Source organism: Neophocaena asiaeorientalis, unplaced genomic scaffold, assembly GCF_003031525.2.
Source record: "Neophocaena asiaeorientalis asiaeorientalis breed wild unplaced genomic scaffold, Neophocaena_asiaeorientalis_V1.1 scaffold46, whole genome shotgun sequence".
In the NCBI taxonomy this organism is placed as follows: Eukaryota; Metazoa; Chordata; class Mammalia; order Artiodactyla; family Phocoenidae; genus Neophocaena; species Neophocaena asiaeorientalis.
This window is the reverse complement of record NW_020175393.1, coordinates 8775822-8788029: the sequence shown is the minus strand read 5'-3', so window position 1 is coordinate 8788029 and position 12208 is coordinate 8775822. Positions and strand designations below refer to the sequence as shown.

The 12208-nt window shown below is 56.4% G+C and overlaps 1 protein-coding gene across 1 annotated transcript in view; it reads left to right on the top strand.

The window, feature by feature from the left end:
- The window catches only part of CUNH6orf132 (chromosome unknown C6orf132 homolog), a 26118-nt gene extending 21613 nt beyond the window's left edge, over positions 1–4505 (top strand). Inside the window, exons 5-6 of the mRNA XM_024766064.1 lie at positions 9–2167; positions 2801–4505. Of these exons, the coding sequence (XP_024621832.1) occupies positions 9–2167; positions 2801–2918 (2277 nt within the window). The 3' untranslated portion in view covers positions 2919–4505. The remainder of the gene's footprint in view (positions 1–8; positions 2168–2800) is intronic.
- Positions 4506–12208: the final 7703 nt, after the last annotated feature.

The window sequence follows — 12208 nt, the reverse complement described above, 5'->3', positions numbered from 1 at the left end:
GGGTTCAGAAAAGACCCAAGTCCAGCTCTCCTGCTCCCAAACCCAAACTTGACCCCCCCAGCCCAGAGGACACAGCCTCTTCAGAGTCCGTGGACTGGTGGGATCCCAGCCAGATGGCAAAGCTGCGGAACGAGCTGTCAGCCTATCTCTGTGGCTCCAGGAGAGAGGACCGGTTTGCCAGTCATAGACCAGGCCCAACTGCATCCTCTCAGGGAAAGGAGAGTCAGAAGGGCCCCAGCCTGCCAGAGAAGGAGGCGCCCCCAAGTGTTCCTGAGGAGAGTCCTTGCAGCCAGCCAGAGAGGAAGGCTGCCACCAGCCTGACCCTCCCTCCTTTGGACTACATCCCCCAAGACTCGCCAACTCCTAGCATCCGGCAGATCCGGAATAAGTTGGAGGCCCAGCTTTCCTCATCAGCAGAGAAGGAAGCCAAGCCCAGCAGAGGGTCTCTGCCTCCCAAACCTCAGCTAGAAGGGGTAAGAATCTTTGAAAACAGGGCTGATAATGGCAAATTCTCCAAGCCCGCGGCCAAGAATCTGCCACCTCTATCCACCACCCCTCTGCCAACCACACCACTCCAGTCCAAGGCCACGCCTGGACCAGCCATACCACCCAGGGCCACACCTGAGCCAGCCACACCTGGACCAGCCACACCACCCAAGGCCACACCTGAGCCAGCCACACCTGGACCAGCCACACCACCCAAGGCCACACCTGAGCCAGCCACACCTGGACCAGCCACACCACCCAAGGCCACACCTGAGCCAGCCACACCTGGACCAGCTGCACCACTCAAGGCCACACCTCTGCCCACCACATCATCCCAACTGATAGCAGAGAAGAACCTAGTCCCAGCTGGGCAGTGGGAGAAGCCAGAACCTCAAGAAGTTGCAGTGCCCTCCAAGCCAGAGGCAGGAGGGTGCTCCTCAGAGACCAGTAAGCCTACACAGGGAGCCCTCTCATCTCCAGCCCTCCCCGCAAAGATATCCCCTGGCCGAGAAGAGGTGCCATTTCTCTATAAGCCCCATCGCAGCCAGAACATCCCCAGCAGAGATGTGGCCGTGGTGACGCCCACCCTGTCCAGAGGAGAGGCTGTAGGGTCATGGGAGCCTGTGGAGGTGAAGGAGCCCCGGAGGCTGCCAGCCAACCCCCCTGCCTCAGCCCAGCCTGCTGAGGAACTCCTCAGGCATCCAGTGACAGGGCAGGTGGTGGAGCAGGGCTCCCCGATGGCTCTGCTCCTTGCAGCCAGGCAGAGGGCACAGAAGGGGAGGTCCAGAGGGGCTGCCCTGGGCCAGTCCTCCCTGCCAGGGAGTCTCCGTGGCCACAGCCAGCCCGGGGCAGGCTCTGACACCATCTTCTACAACGACGGCCAGCCCAACTCCTTCACAGTGGTCCCCAAGGTACCCAAGGAGACTGAGAAGGACCCCCAGCTAACCTTGCCAGGACAGCCCAAGGTACCCAGTCAGTGGAAGCCCCAGCCCCGCAGAGACCCAGAGGGCACGGAGCCCAGCCGCGGGTACAGCTGGACAAAGACGGAGCCGCAGGCCCCAGTGGCTTGGGAAAGACCAGTGCCCTCCAGCCTCCCCCAGGGCCGCCTGCTGCCCAAGTCCTCCTCTTCCCCTCCTTCTCCTTCCCACAAGAGGGAGGAGGAGTTCAACCTTGAGGTCATCCCACCGCCACCAGAATTCAGCAATTACCCTGAGCCCTCGCCCCGCGCCCTGCAGTATCTGGGGCGCCGGGGCTCCCCTCACCAGAACAACTTCTCAGACTTGGGGCAGCTCGCGGACGCGGGCCCCGCTCACGGCTCCTCGCGCTTTTCCGCCAGTGCGGGCCCCACCGGGGCCGCCATGGGCCTGGACCGTTTCTCGGGCGGGGGCCGTTCGCTTATCAAGAAGCGCATGTACGTCGTCGGGGAGACCCACCGCAGCCCCAGGCTGCCCCGGGGCGGCACTGGCCGCAGCCCGACCTCCCCTAGCTGCTTCGGGCCACATCCCAGAGGGCCTTTCGCAGCGCCCGGAGGCCTGGAGATGCGGCGCGTCAACTCGACGGGCCGCGCGCCCCTCGCTGGCCTGCACGCGCGGAATATGCCCCTGGAGGGCGGCCCCCGCGGAGAGGCCAAGTACAAAGCGCCCGGCGGCGGCGACTGCGGCTGCGCCCCGGCTACCCGCAGGTGAGTTGCGGGCCAGGGTGATGGCGGGAGCCTGGACTGGGAAGCCAGGGGAGAGGGAGGCTCTCCCCTGGACCACGGGGGAGCTGGCCAGGCCACGGCCATCAGTCTGGGACATTTGGTTTTCTCCCCTCTGGCTCTCAGGGCAGAGAGAAGGGGGAGGGAGGCACACTTCGCCTGGAGAGGGCGCCTTTCGCGCTTCCTTTATCTGCTTCCTTATATCCCGTTATCTCCTTTGTTTTCTCTTTCCCTCTCCTCCTGCTTTCCCCACCAGCTCCCTCTTCTCTCTCCTCTCTCCCACTCCCTGGAGCCCCAGCGCGGGGTGGGGGGAGACCTGAGTGGTCCTTGGGTGCTGGGATTTCCCATCCTGCAGAGACGCGTCCAGAGCCAGGCTAGGAGGGACAGGTTCTGAGCAGAAGGGTATGAGGCATGTACTCTGGCATCAGGGCCTAGACAGGAGGGAAGCCCTGTGTCTGGTGAGTCAATACTGGCGTCCCACTCTGGGGATGGTGAGCCCTGAGCTTGTGGGGCAGCTCCATCGCACTGAGCCACGTCCTTCCTCTTGTGCCCTGGGGGAGATGGAAGGGGTGTTGGTTAACCAGATATTAACCTCATCTCTCTCCTGCTCCCCACCAGGTCTCCCCACAGCAACCCCCACTACGGAAGCTCCATCAACACATTCACCGTGAGGCCTGGGACCCACCATCCCATCTCCTATGCCTACTCGGGGGCCCATCGGAAGGCCCCATCCTGAGCCCAGGGTTTTCTCAGTTCCTCTCCAAGGGGTCGGATCCAGGCACTTGTTTTTGTGGGGGTGGGAGGGACGCAGCAGGTGTTAAGTAGCCTCACTGAGACACAGAGGAGTCTGTTTCCCAAAGACAGACAGGGGGACAATGAGTGAAGCAGTGGGCCCAGTAAGATTGAACTTCTGTTTCCCAAAGCACTGGTGTGGCTGGGGACTGTCTGCAGATGGGGGTGGGAGGGGGAAGGAGGGAGGAGAGGAGGGACCTTTAAGGAGCTGGAGCCTGAGTTTTCACTGTCTGGTACTATTTGCTTTAGCAAGGCTTATTGAAAGCAGTTTTCCAAGCAAGCCTACTGAGCAGGTTCTAAAAGCAAGGGCTGGAGCGCTCACTCAGAAGGGAACCCATCAGGATGTCTGTGACTGCTGGTCAGGCCCTCATGAGGGGCTGAGGCCCAGCCCTATCTGGGTTGGGGGTGCAGGGTGCTACAGGTTGACCTCCTCAGCCTCCACCAGTCCACCAGCTGCCACTCCCAGAGGCGACACCTGGGGTTCCTAGCATAGAAGCCACATTGAGGTGTGAGCAGGAATATGCATACATAACATGTAGAGAAGGTACTGGAACAAAGTGCTTTGCATTGACCAAGGGTGGGGATAGGGGTACTGGTGGTTCATTTCTCCCTGGCCCTGAGCTACAGGAAGGCCTAGAGAGAGAAGACGTGGCAGGTTTGGGATGGAAGACAGAGGATTAAGGCTTGCTTTTCTATTCAGACCCAGGCAGCCATGATTTGGGGGATCGGGCCCAAGGAGCCAGAAAGCCTGGGGCTTGACACCAAAGGCCTTGCCTGGCCAGGTCCTATATGGGGTTTGGAGGGGCCTCATTCCCAACCACCCCTCCCAACCCCAATATTACAGGTCTCCAATATTACTGAGGCCTTAGAATGTGTAACCAAGATGCCAGAAGGCCTTGTAGAGTAGAAGGTGACAGAGATGGGAATAGAGGTCTGAGAGGAGTTTGCTCCAAGTATGGAACGTGTTTTGAAAAGTCAAGAGTGGCAAGACTGGGCCAGTTCAGAGCAGGGGAGCCCTATCGGTAGGGTGACCATTTGTACTTTGCTGGGAAGTCTGGGTTTATGCCTGTTTTCCAGTGAGTGAGAACCCCTTCCAGTTTCAAAAAAGTCCTGGTTTAGATAATATATGCTCACCAGACATATCAGGAAATAATATTCTTTGGTCAATCTTCTGTCTTCAGGTCTTGGTGGGCCGAATTCCTGGGGCCAGGCCAAGGAAGGCTACCTGGGTAAGGAGGAGGGGCAGGGGGTGCCCACCTCAGAGGAGCAGGCTGGTAGGGGCAGCCAGGAAGCAGTTCCCTTTGGGGGCATGATGATGGACCTCTATGATTTGTGCTAACCAGCCAGGGTACTGGGGTGTGGGGTTGACCACTTCAGGGAAAGAGAGTGCAGGGGTGGGTGGGCACCCTGATGGGGCAGGATCCGGTTACCTGTGTCTAAGAAGCGAACCCCACCCCAGTGCCAGCACTGGCTCTATATGTATGTATGTATTTTCCCTGTACAATGTTTTATAAAAGAGTTCACTAATTTATCTGCTGTGTTAAGGCTTGAGGGGTGGGGTGTGGATTCCCAACTATATCTTGCTCTGGAGTGGGCAGGGAAGGACTGATTCGCTCTTGGCTTGGGAAATAAACAGGCCAGTTTGGATGGCCTCCAGCTCTGTGGCTATGGATTGATGACTGGGAGGTACTGGGATATGATCAGAGGTTGGGGGAGCTCAGCGGGGGAAGGCTGAGCACAGGGTGGTGGCTGAACTGGAGCCATTATGCTGGACCCAACTCTCTCTCTGACCCTTAGGTCTTCTCATTCTCCAAGTCCTTCAAGGGGAAGGAGCAGAGCTGAAGTCTGGTGATAACAAACTGTGCCCTTAAGCAAGTCTCTGACTCTCTGAACCTCAGTTTCTTCTTCTGTACAGTGAGCGTGATAACCTACCTCATAAGGCTGTTGTGAAGACTAGAGACAGTCATGCGTTCATTTAACAAGGATTTGAGTGACTACTAGATGGCAGGCACTGTGCTTAGCACGGATATACAGCCATCAACACACTGACATGCCTCCTGCCCATGGCAAGACAGTAGTCTCGTGGAGGAGAGAGGATGGAAGGAACGCACAGAAACAGCCTCTATTATAGTAAGTGGTAGGAAGGGAAGGAACAGACACTATGAGAATAACTAGAGGGTGGGAGAGAGAGGTGGATTTACTTTGGCTGGTCAGGGGAGGCCTCTTGAAGGGGTGACGTTTATGCCGATTTAGGCCAAGCATCCAGCACGTGTCTGGTACTCAGGAGTCGCTCAGGAAGCTCCATCTTTGGGTGATGACTACCTTACGTTTGCATGTGGCCCTTCACGGTTTTCCGTAAAGCTTTGACATGGCACCTTTAAATTTCCCAGAAGAGGAAACAGAACCAGAGGTCACCTCAAGACAGTGTGAGGGAGAGAGTGCGTTCCTTGTGTTTCCTGTGTCTGAGCCTTTTGTGGGGGGTTGTTGGGAAAGGGAGGCTGGGAGGACGACTCACTTATTCAGCGACTTGTGCTTCCAGGAAGGGCCTCCCTCTCCCATCCTGGGGCTCCCTGTTCTGTCTCTCAGCGTCCCCTGCCCTGTACTGCGAGGCCCTCATCTGGTAACAGTGAGGACAGGGGCCCTGCCTCTGGCTGCTCCTCCACCCCCAGCCCCACCCCTGTTCCCTCCTAACTCTTCTTTCCCCTCGCCTGACAAGGAAGGGGCAGCGGGAGCAGAGGGTTGGGGCATCAGGGTCCCACATCTGGCCTTGCCTCTGACAAGCTGTGTGACCTTGGGTCTCGGCTAACTCATCTCAAAAGTGATGGGGAGGGCTTCCCTGGTGGCGCAGTGGTTGAGAGTCTGCCTGCCGATGCAGGGGACATGGGTTCGTGCCCCGGTCCAGGAAGATCCCACGTGCCGCGGAGCAGCTAGGCCCGTGAGCCATGGCCGCTGAGCCTGCGCGTCCGGAGCCTGTGCTCCGCAACAGGAGAGGCCACAACAGTGAGCGGCCACAACAGTGAGAGGCCTGCGTACCACACACACCAAAAATTGTGACCTTGGGTCTCGGCTAACTCATCTCAAAAGTGATGGGGAGGGCTTCCCTGGTGGCGCAGTGGTTGAGAGTCTGCCTGCCGATGCAGGGGACATGGGTTCGTGCCCCGGTCCAGGAAGAGCCCACGTGCCGCGGAGCAGCTAGGCCCGTGAGCCATGGCCGCTGAGCCTGCGCGTCCGGAGCCTGTGCTCCGCAACAGGAGAGGCCACAACAGTGAGCGGCCACAACAGTGAGAGGCCTGCGTACCACACACACCAAAAAAAAGCTGATGAGAGCCATGGTTCCTTACCCCAGAAAGATACCCCACATGCATTTTTACACATTATTTCAGGCACTCCACAGACCACCACCCCCCCAAACTTGGCTCCGTGGACTTCACACTGAGCACTCCTGATGCAACGGTGGTCATGGTAACCACCAATGCTTCATTTTGACAGTTCGGAAAGTTCGTTCCTTCCCTCGTTTACTCACAACAGTCCTCTGAAATGTGTTGGCCTTGTAATACTCTTAATTCCATGTTGCTGACGAGAAAATTAAGGCTCCAAGAAGAAAGGTGAATTGCTCAGAATAGCCCACCTGACTCCAAACTCTGCTTCCTCACAGCTGCCTCCCTTCTAGCTGTATCCATTCCCACCCATTCATTCCTCTCCCAATCACACTGCCCCTGAACTTTATACCTTTCTATCAGGGCAGGGATGCAGGAAGGCCTGAGGAGGGAAAAGCTAATACAAAAAGTTAATGGGGGTAGGTGGCACAGGTGTTCCTGGATCAAGTTGGTTGCACCTTGGTTTCTGGAGCCTCCTCACTGCTCCCTGGACATGGCCCAAGCCCCAGTGGCTAGAACCCCTCTCTGAGGCCCAGCCCAAAGCAGCAGTGGGTGCAGGTCCTGGGGCCTGCAGTCAGCAATACTTGAAGGGTCCTCTTCTCCCAAAAGGAGCACAGCTTTCTCCAGGGCTGGGCTTCATTGAAACAGAGAGGCTTCCTCCCACTCCTGCAGGAAGCTGCATGGGAGAGGTGCCTTCCACCTGGGAGGCGTAAGGGAGGAGCTTCCTAAGTGCTCAGATGTCAGGCGGGCCTGCCTCTGCCTGCTCACCCACCACCTGCCTACCCTCAGTGGCTGTGGCTGCTTTCATCTCTGCAGCTCGAAGGCGATGCTGTCTTTGCACCATGAGTCAGTTGCCCAGGATGGGCGGCCACTGATTCCAGGCAGAGGAGCTGGGCTTCTTCCCTCTGACGGCACAGGGATGGCCGGCTGCTGCAGACCCGCAGTTGGGGCCTCGGGGGATGTTTTTGGCCAGGAAGGTGAGAAACGGTAAGCTTCTGGGAGAGGCGCGGTGACCAGGGCAACGCATTGCGAATGCTCCCTCTTTACCTGGATGATCCTGTGCTCCCTGCCCAATTCTCAGAGCTCTAGAAGCTTCATTAACACTTGGCACAGAAGAGCCACTCCTCCCTCCCCTCCTTGAGAACCATTCTCTAAGCTTCTACAGAACGTGCTCTGATGTCTCCTGTCCTCCAGCCTGGCTCCCTTTCTCCGCCCAGTCTTCCTTCTCCATAGTTTCCTTTTCAGGAGACTGAGTTTCACCCCCGTCTCACCTGTACCTGAGCTCCCCATTTCTAACTTGAAAGTGCCCTCCCGGCCATTTCCACGTGGATCCCTGCCAGCCACTCAGATTCATCCTCGCCTCTCCCCTTACTTCCCTCTCACAGGATCCTGAGGCCAGAGCAGCCAGACTGATGGCTTCACTCCTCTGCCCCTCTGCTTCCTCAAGGCTGACTCGCTCTTCAAGCCCAGCATAAATCAGCTCCTGCGGGAAGCCCACCCCAGCCCTGAGCTGCTTGGAGACCCCTCCCTCCTCCACACAGCTGCAGCCACTTACCGCGGCTGGCTTTTTCTCATCCTTCAGGCGCAGCCGGACATCCCTCACCCCCTCTGCCACATCAGCTCCTGTTAAAGGCCCCCAGTCCCCCTCGCGTGGTGTTACTTGCTCCACATCTCCCTCCCTCAGCAGCTCGTATGCGCCACAACTCATGGGCTGCCTGTCTTATTCATCACAGCATCCCCAGCCTCTAGAGCTGCTTCTGGCACCAGCAGGTACTAATATGTGTTTGCTGAATGACTACCTGTTAGTATTTAATCAAATGCTGTCACACACTATTTAAGTTCCTTGAGGGCAAAGGCCATGTCTCCCTTGGACGCGTGACCACATAACCCTCTTGTTTCTAGAGGTGTGTGACCTGATCTAATGCTGAGGTTCCTGTGTGACACAGAGTTATGGTTTTAGGGATGGGCCTTTTGCATTTCATCATAAAGGCGTCAAGATGCCTTGAAGAGGCTCCTGCCTGATGGGCTGAGACTCGATGCCCTCTAAGGGGAGACACGAGGGACTTCCCTGGAGGTCCAGTGGTTTGGACTTGGCGCTATCACTGGTGTAGACCCGGGTTCAATCCCTGGTCAGGGAACTAAGATCCTGCAAGCCATTCAGTGTGGCCAAAAAAAGATAATAAGGGGAGACACAAGGAGCTGGGCAGTGATGGTACCAGGTGCGGCCCATCTGGTCCTTACAGGACTAGGCGTGGGGGCCTCGGGCAGCCCTCCTATCATCAGGTCAGGTCCACTTCCCCCTGTGCCACCCGCAGCTGCCAGTGCCAGACAGCCCAGCGACCTGCACTCCACATTTGCTCCTCTTCTGATCTCCTTCCATCCTCAGCACCCTCCTTGGGCTCTCCAGCCTGTTCCTGTGCTACTGGGGCCACTGGAAATGTTTCTGTCAAATGTGGATCACACAACGAGAAGGAACAGCACAGCTGGGGGCCAGGGTGGCAGAAGCCAGTTAGGACCAACCTGTTCACTGTCCCGCCCACCTGGAGAGCCCTCCCTCAGGAGAAAGCCTTATGGTTCTAGGGGTTTTTTAAATTATTAATTAATTTTTTTTTGGCTGCATTGGGTCTTTGTTGCTGCCCACGGGCTTTCTCTAGTTTTGGAGAGCGGGGGCTACTCCGTTGCGGTGTGCTGGCTTCTCATTGCAGTGGCTTCTCTTGTCGCGCAGCACGGGCTCTAGGCACTCAGGCCTCAGTAGTTGTGGCACACGGGCTCAGTAGTTGTGGCTCACAGGCTCTACAGCACAGGCTCAGGCTCAGTAGTTGTGGTGCACGGGCTTAGTTGCTCTGCAGCATGTGGGATCTTCCCGGACCAGGGCTCGAACCCGTGTCCTCTGCATTGGCAGGTGGATTCTTAACCACTGCGCCACCAGGGAAGCCCCTGGGGTTTTTGTTGTTGTTGTTAAAACAGCGAGCTCCCTGCACAGGGTTCTCAGGGCCTAGGAGGGATCTACGCACGGAGTGGGGACCTAGCAGACTTGCTGTTTTTAATTTCTCCCACTTTAGTGTGGGAGCACGCGTTCAGTGCTGCTCTCAGGGGTGGGATGCCACTGGCACCCCAACTGCAGGATGCTCCCTTCTCATTCCTGAAAACTGTATTTCTTCAATCTTGTCTTCTCCAGACTGAGCCTCTGGTCTCCTTTAAGATTTCCTCACAGCAGCGGTCGATCTCCTGCCACTTCTTGTCACTCTCGTTTGTTTCCTGAGCCACTCAGAGAGGGTTTGGTAGTCTCCTGCTTCCTCCCTCTCTGTTTGTCTGTCTCTTTCCTACCCTATCTGTGATCTTCCTGCCCTTTGGCTCAAAACTTTCCAGAATTTGTTCCAAATATCTGAGGTAGCACAAACCTCTATCAATTCAATCCCACAGTTCAGTGAGGCGGGGGGCACACAGTGCAAGGCCAGGAGCCAGGCAAGAGGCTCACAGTCAAGTGCAGGAGACACACACACACACACACACACGTAACTGGAATATAAGGCAGGAGAATTCAAAGTTCTCCCACCCAGGGGAGCCGGGTGGTCAAACAGAGCAGGTGACCACATGGGACACAGCACTGTGGTTGGCCCTCCTTGCTGGCCTGTGACCAGGTCATCAAGGCTGCCCTGAGCCCTGTGACCCTGGAGGGAGTGCATGCACAAGCGTGCAGAGGAAGGGGGGCTGCTGTTTGCCTGTTTCTCCTACAGTGTCTGACACTCAAACCCTTGGGAAAGGGTACCTGTTATTGCTGACACAAACACACACACTGCTGATATCTTTGGTGACCTCTTGGCCATTTAAAGCTGCCCTTGACATTCACTTTAACCTGATTTCTCCAGGGACAGTGGAGGAGAGTGAGGAAAGGACGTCTGTGTCACTTGCCTTGGTGTCGAGCACTGCTGTCCTTGCCCCATGGGTCTAGCCTGAATCCCTTGTGTGAATCTCGTGTGTGCGCGCGAGACAGGTTGTAACCAGCAGGTGGCACTCTACTCACAGGTGCCTGACCTCAAGCCCAGGAGGTGGAGTTCAGGTTCAGATTCTGCTGAGGTTGACAGGGGTCCCCTTAGGATCCTGGCACGGAGCTAAGTGCTGCCCCGTCTGCCAGTATTTCTCAGAATAGAGCGTGCATCAGAAATCACTGGAGGACTTTTTTGAAAACACAGATCCCTGGGTCTCGTTCCCAGAGCTCCTGATTCAGTGAGTTCGCAGTGGGTCCTCAGAATTCACATTTCTAACAAGTCCCCAGATGCGGCTGCCAGTCCTGATGACTCAAGGACCGAACTTTGAGAACTGCTGCTGTGCAGTATCCCATTTAATCACCCCACCCCTCTCTGGGCAGGCAGCATCCAGGTACCAGTGAAGAAGCTAAATTCCCGACAGGCCAAGCGACTTGGCCTAGGCCACAGAGCTGGAGAATGGGGAAGAGCCAACCAGCACGGGCTGCTCTGCCCTCTGCCTCAAGGGCACGGTGGCTGGGGTGGCTATGAGCCCCTCTCCTGCGAGGGCAGTAAGAGGAGCGAGCAGGGTAGGGGTAAGCAGGGTACTGAGAGGAGGCACGGGGTGCTGCTAGGCTGGCTGTCACTCCTGGTGTCCGCAGTGTAGAAGCACTATTGCTTCTATTGGAATCTAGCCTCACAATACTGGCCAATGAGCGCTCACACCGTGGACGCCCTGCTGCTGCCCTGACACCCCTCCCTTTTCAGGACTGAAGGTGTGGCTCCCGCAGCGGCTGACTGCGCTCACCTGGGTCCTTTCCTGGACCGTCTTTTCCATGCAACTGCTTTTTTTTTGAATTTTATTTTATTTTTTTATACAGCAGGTTCTTATTAGTTGTCCATTTTATACATATTAGTGTATATATGTCAATCCCAATCTCCCAATTCATCCCACCCCCCACCCCCACCCCATGCGGCTGCTCTTTCCATGAGACAGCCAGCTCACCCAAGGTCATGCCTGCTCCCTGGGGGTGGCCCACATTCGCCGACGGTCCCTCCTTCCAACTCAGGGCAACTCTGAAGATGCCTCATAGCTCAGGGCTCCCCAGGGCGGCCCAGCTTCTCCCTCTGTCCCGCCACCTCCCCTCGTTACCCCACAGGTGTGCATCCTGAAGGCTCTCCCCAGACACGTCCTGCACACAAATCTCAGTCTCCCGGGAACCCATCCTGCCACAACTTGTTATGTACCAGGCACTGTTCCGAGCATTCACGCATATAATTTCAAGGAACCCTCCCAACAACCCAGGATGTAGGTATTTTTATTATCCCCAGTTTATGGATGAGAAAACAGAGGGAAAGGCAAGTAACTTGCCCAAGGTCACAGAGCTAGCAAGCTGCACAGCCAGGATTCCTATGCAAGCTCTGAAGTGTTACACACACTGTCTTCTAGAACATTCCTGTGGTCTAGCCGTGAAGAAATTAAACAAAGGAAACAGTTGAAGAAGATATATTCTGATTTGAGAGGGAAAAATAATCTCTACTATTCCCAATTCTTTTCCACGGGCCTCTCACTGGTGCCTGAACACACAGCCCTGGTGCCTAATTTTAACTCAGTGGTTCTTATGGGGGTGGGGACCTTTGGCAATGTCTGGAGACATTTTTTTGTCAGACCTGGGAGGCTCCTAAGGGCATTTAGCAGGTGGAGGTCACAATTACTACCAAATGTCCTACAACAAGCAAAGCCAGCCCAAAATGTCAGTAGTACTGAGGTTGAGAAACCCTGTAATCTGGCTTTAGAGCCTGGTCCCTCAGCTGCTTTTACTTTGAAGGACTCCCAGCCTGATGACTACTAGGGAGCAGGCTTTGGTGAAGGTGGTCAGAGATGTCTGAGC